Genomic DNA, 5752 nt, shown 5'->3' on the forward strand with positions numbered 1-5752 from the left:
TATATTTAAAACAATCTACTAAAGTGTACCAAAAAACTACTACTGATACAAAAAGCTAATGCATACATTAGTTTTACTACTACTACACTCTTCCTCTGCATGACATATTTAAAACAATCTATTAAAGTTGTTCCAGAGGATCAAAGCAGTCAGTTATATAAGGAAAAAAAGACTTGCATAATTTATTAATGGGAAAAGAGATGCACTAATAAATGTCTAGAGAGGATTCCATAGAGCTGAATCACTTTCACCACATGAGTGATGCACATGTTTCATCCTCTCTACCGAATTGCATACTCCACTGCATGACCAATCAAACGACGCCACACACATATTCCCTCCTTTAGCCTTCCATTCACACTCGGGCGGAGTCCCACAACACATCGAACGTTCATCAACATGTTCTACTTCCAGTCCAATTAACCAAGATCCCAGTGACACATCTTCATTTGCATATCTATGTAATATACCCCTGATTCATACATGTACAATCATGTTAAATTTATATTACCTTACTCGTCATTCAATCTAAAGTTCCATTAGAGAAACGTACGAGTTCATGGAGATGTAACCAGCAAGATCTCTTGAGATAGCGTATATTTGACCTGTCGCATGCCTGAAATACTTGTTCCCTTCTTCTCCAAATTTCAAATACTCAGGCTCATGATACTTTAATCCTCTGCAGAATAAAATTTCATTTCAACCCTGAGGGAAATAAATAAATATCGATTTTGTTTTAGGGAACAAATTGAAGACGGACTAGACTTACTTTTGAGAAAGAACTGGCCCTGACTTCATGCACCCGATATAGACTCGTGGTCTTGATTTGTATTTTGCTAATGTTACTGCAAGCATACCTGCAGATGTTTTAGTTAATTAACTGAGTTATGTATGCATAAAGTATTAGTTATTTGTGTGTTAAAGGCTAAATTAGTCACCCAAGTTGAGATGGACATCATCATCCACTTTAACGTAGAAGTCCGCGTCCCAAATGGAGATTACTTTAGAGAAATATAATCTCGTCTTGGTGGACAACTCATGATAACCTTCGATGTGGTCAAGTCGAAGGAAATCTTTGTACTGAGCTTCCTCGCTATCAATGGCGCGATCCAAAACTCCTCCTTGTGTAGCACTATGTCCTATCACAAATCGTATTACTATACCTTTCTCTTTCTCTAATTTCCTTAGCTTATCTCCTGCATTACAAATATACATGGTATCAAAATTTTCTACACAATTCAAACTGATTATTACAATAAGCAACACCTTTAGGCATCCATGTTTCTCTAAGAGAATCGCGTCTTTTTCTGCTGCTGAATGCTGTATTTATTCCAATCACCATAAATGCTTTATTTGGAATGCTCTGATTCGATGCTCTGTTTTCCTTTGTATTTTGAGTGACTTTTTGCCTTGTCCTTGCTATAGCTAGTTCCATTTCCAGTGTTGATATACTTTTATCAAGTGATCTGTTATAAAAAAAAAAATATATGCACAAATCTAAATGGTATATATTTGAGTCATGCACTTGATTAAAATGTGTGATCGCTTCATTTAAAAATTAAAGGTTGATACATTATCAAGAATGTGCTTACTGAATAGCTTGATGGGTTTTCATGACTTCCCCCATGATGTATCCTGAATTGGTTTCCGCTAATTTCTGCCAAAATATATGAAAAATGAAGTGAAAATCATTCATAAGAGCACAGAAAGTTAAATTTTCAAGTTTCAAAATTGAGCTTACGCGCTTGTGATCACATTCGCGTGAAATGGTGCTAAGCTTGTCATGATTAGACATGGTGGGTAGCACGAGGTCGGTGTTTGCTTCAGAATCAGGTTGAGTCCATTTCCGGCTAGCGAAAATTGTTCCTCCCAGAAAGCTAGCAAGGCATAGCAGCATTATGGTTTTCCCAGAGACTGGCAGCTTCCCTGATCTCATTTTATGAATTTGGCAGACACAGAGCCGTTGACCACAACTAGGCGCTTCTTTTGGCAGTTGTTTGTTTCTTTTTGCAATTTTCTTCACAAACAACAACATTCAATATCTCTTATGTATAAAATGATAATGACTTCAAACTATAGCTGAATGATTTGTAAATACAATTCCGAGTGAAACATGTCATATGCTGAATTGCATGGAATGTTTGGCCTGACCTAAACTAAGAAATAAATTAGTTTTCGTAAATTATTTCACAGCAAAGATGGAAATACTGGACAGAAACAAACTCTGTATCAAAAGTAAATCAATCATGTTAGGCAGAAGATATTAATACTAGTTCCTGAAATGAATTGGAGATTCATTTATCATGTGCAATGTCATAAACAAGATTACCTCATTTGGAATACAAACAAGTGGAACACAATAGATATAACGATATTCATTTTCAGCTAAAAGACATTCGTTCGATTTGGGTACACTATTTTTTTTCACAAATGTGCAATTTTCGTTACAGTAATAATAGAAGAGATGATAGTACCTGCTAGGGCATGATGATAATTGAAGTGACAATTGTGATATGAAATATGTGTGTCATTTTAAAGAAACTTCCCTTCTTATTAGATGAAAAAGTCCAGCTGCAAGCCAGTCAGTTTAGTCATGTAACTGTCATGTTTCAACGAACTGTTCATCTAATCTAAGCATAAAAAGAAATTCCTCTCTCTGTTTTTTTGAACCTACTACAATGCACCTTTCTCTTAATACTTGATTTATTTTTGAATATGAACATTGTCTTACCGATCGATGCAATTAAATTTGACAAGATTGGCCTAAATATCAGCTCTATGAACTCCCCAGTTTTTTTCATAATGTTGGAAAGACAAATGGAGTTAGGAGAATTTATTGTTTGTCAAATATTTTGAAATTAAGAGGACAAATTTCCTCCATTAGACTTAATAAAAATCCTTCATTTTCAAAATATTATATTAAAGATTTATGGGCAATTTCTTTGTTTGAATTGAAAGAATTTGGACATGTGAGATGCTTTAAGATTGTTCTTGAAAAGAATTTGGACGAGTGGTGCTTTTTTTTTTTGAACGTTTTTTATTAATCTTAATTGCTAGAAGTTATAAATGTAATGATGCAAATCAAATCTTGGGTATGGCTGAGCTTTGATTCTATTCTTAGTGAGTGTTTTGCTTGAGGACAAGTAATAATTCAAGTTTGGGGGGTTTGATGAGTTGGTAATTTACCCATTCATTTGACTCAAATTCATGAATTATTGTCGTGTTTTAATGCTAATTGAAGGGATTTAAGAACCTAGTTCTCTAGGATGCAGGCATTCCTTGGAAAAAGTAAGTTTGACGGATTAGAAGCTAAAAAGCGCCGTAGCACATTGGCAATGGAATTGGCGTCTCGCAGAAGCCAACAGGTGTCTCGACAGTAAATGTTGACTTGAATGGAGCAATGTTGCCTCATGTTTACCTTATAGAACTGAAGGTTGATGCGAGTGACAACTAGTGCTCCCCTTTCTTTGATTGACGTCTTGCTAGTCCAGCACAAGTTTGAAAAATGGAAGCTTGTAACACCTCATATTAGAGAAAGGCTAGATACGAGTCAAATGGGTATGTCAAGAACCCACGGGTGGACCACGGAACCCTTCACGGAGCCCTGAAAGGGCCATGTAGGGGACCACGATCCGTTGGGTGCCCGTAAGGGGTCCCACAACTTTCCCAAGCATGTGGACCTCCCAGAGACGCCTAGACGGCATGCCGTGAGGTTGACGACCGTCCAAGGGCACTTCAAGTTTCCCACTCAGAAGGGGTTTCTCCTCTAGTCACTAGTCTAGGACCACGTAAGTCTAAACGGCCCGTGAAGCCCCCACACGAATTATGAAAGGGATTTATCAAACTTGTTTATGGTCAACTTCAAACAATCATATTTTTTAGCACAAAATTAATTAGGTGGCCAATGGCTTATCAAATTAAAGATCTTTGAGTCTTTTTTTCGATGCCATCGAGTTTGCCTAATTCCAAGCTCGGAGTAATGCATTATGTCCAAAATAGTGAAGCCCTGTCAGAGTCACAACCCGTTAGACGAGCTGTGGTGCTATACCCAACCTGTTTAGGCCTTCTAGTGTGTCAATTTGGCAGTTTCAAGTTAGGGGTTTACAGGTCTTTTCTCAATTGTTTTAACTCAATACAATGTCGTTTACCTTCTTCCTAAAGCCCTTTATAATGTTTTTTACCCTCAAAATCACCCAATTCAATTCATCATTTCAAATTTCTAAAAGAAGAACAAGTTCATCCTCCCAAATATTTCTCTCTCTTAAGTTTGAAGAAGAAGGCTAGGGTTTCGAGTCAAGTCTCCAATTCCACCGTATGATTTCAAGCTTTAACATCAAGGTATGATAGTATTCATCTATGGACTTGTTTCTTTCATAGGGTTCCTAAACTCTCCAATTTACATGTTAGAGATCTCCAATTGAAGTTAGGGGTTTCTTCCATGTCATTGGTTCCTTTCCATATTGGTTCAATTGATTGTTTTATGAACTATTATGAATGAATTAGGATACTTACATGTTTTTAAGATGAATCCCCACGAACCCATACATAAACCATGTTTTCCCAAGCTATGATAATATAATGTGGGTTTCGAACAATGAAAAATGAGTTTATGAAGATATGTATGTTCTCAATTGTCATACAGAGTCCTAATGGCAGTCTTCAGGATGTCTGGTGCCCTAATCCTCAACTGGTTGTAGCCCAACCTGAAATCTATCTTAGAAAACACAGTTGCACCATGAAGTTGGTCAAATAACATGTGACATATGATATATGTTCTTGATGGTTAGCTTGTTCAGCTGTTTGCAATCGATACACATACTCAAGGTACCATCTTTCTTTTTCATGAATAGGACAAGATCACCTCAAGGGGATACACTTAGGATAATGAACCCCTTCCCTGAGAGGTCCAGAAGGTTCTCCTTAAACCCCATCAACCTAGTTGGATCCATCCGGTATGGCGAGATAGAATCTGGTTGCTTCCCAGCTCAACATCAATACCAAAATGAATCTTACGGTCAGAAGTGAGACTATGTAGATCGGTAAGAAACATGTCTGCATACTCTCCAGCCACTAAAACCTACTCAAGAGAAGGAGTGTCGACACTAGTACAAATGAAATGCGCAAGAGAAGTTAGACAACCTTTCCCTGCCAATCTTCATGCCATAAAAAGAGATCCAACCACTCGAAATTTGGCTGTCAATATGAGTTCGCAAAAGCGGAGAAATACTAGACAAGACCAATGTACCAATCATGGAAGAAATACAAGACCGCATGGTAATGAGAGACAACTAAGACATGCCTAGAATAAGTAAAAACACACCATCTAATAAGATCAGGTCTACCCAAGTGTCATACCCTAGGATGGTTACCACACAAGATCTATACACGTGATCCACTACTAAAGAATCACCTACGGGGCAGCTACACGCATTAGCACAAGCAATGATTCACAATATACTCCAACCGCGTAGCTTAATAAGCACACATATGAAATGTATTCCCTGGATCAAACAAACCATATGAAAGTTAATGAAAAATGTATACCATACATGTGATGACGACATCTGAAGACTATGCCTCTGGCCTCTTAGAAAAACATACATATGGTTGTTTCTACCTCAAGCATGATTGACCTTGCTGAAGACTACCTCGAGTACCATAAGGACCACTCTGCTACCTTCAGTACACCCCTAGTTGATTGAATTAGAGCCATGTGGGCATGAACCTACCAATCTAACTATCTAAAAGGACA

The 5752-nt window shown here is 37.4% G+C and overlaps 1 protein-coding gene across 2 annotated transcripts; it reads right to left on the bottom strand.

Moving 5' to 3' along the window:
• LOC101260790 (probable beta-1,3-galactosyltransferase 8) lies at positions 1-2620 on the bottom strand. 2 transcript variants are annotated; one of them, XM_004250764.5, is made up of 8 exons: positions 2475-2620; positions 1742-2017; positions 1593-1657; positions 1267-1466; positions 939-1196; positions 770-857; positions 554-679; positions 1-472 (listed from the first exon to the last, which is right to left on the bottom strand). In XM_004250764.5, exons 2-8 carry the CDS (start codon positions 1934-1936, stop codon positions 217-219), a joined length of 1188 nt encoding a protein of 395 aa, XP_004250812.2. In that variant the 5' UTR covers positions 1937-2017; positions 2475-2620; the 3' UTR covers positions 1-216. The 2 variants fall into 2 exon arrangements, with proteins under 2 accessions (XP_004250812.2, XP_069147518.1); XM_069291417.1 differs by lacking the exon at positions 2475-2620 and having other exon boundaries at positions 1742-2390.
• Between the last annotated feature and the right edge of the window lie 3132 nt (positions 2621-5752).

The sequence above is a fragment of the Solanum lycopersicum genome, chromosome 11, assembly GCF_036512215.1.
Source record: "Solanum lycopersicum chromosome 11, SLM_r2.1".
Lineage (NCBI taxonomy): Eukaryota > Viridiplantae > Streptophyta > Magnoliopsida > Solanales > Solanaceae > Solanum > Solanum lycopersicum.

What these genes read in the sequence shown, in the direction of transcription:
- LOC101260790 (XM_069291417.1), bottom strand. Translation starts at nt 2,035, where the DNA reads ATGTTGTTGTTTGTGAAGAAAATTGCAAAAAGAAACAAACAACTGCCA. An exon ending in TGATGTCCATCTCAACTTGG is followed by an intron (nt 858 to 938) that starts GTGACTAATTTA and finishes AAACATCTGCAG; the next exon opens with GTATGCTTGCAGTAACATTA. An exon ending in GGTTACATCTCCATGAACTC is followed by an intron (nt 473 to 553) that starts GTACGTTTCTCT and finishes TGTATGAATCAG; the next exon opens with GGGTATATTACATAGATATG.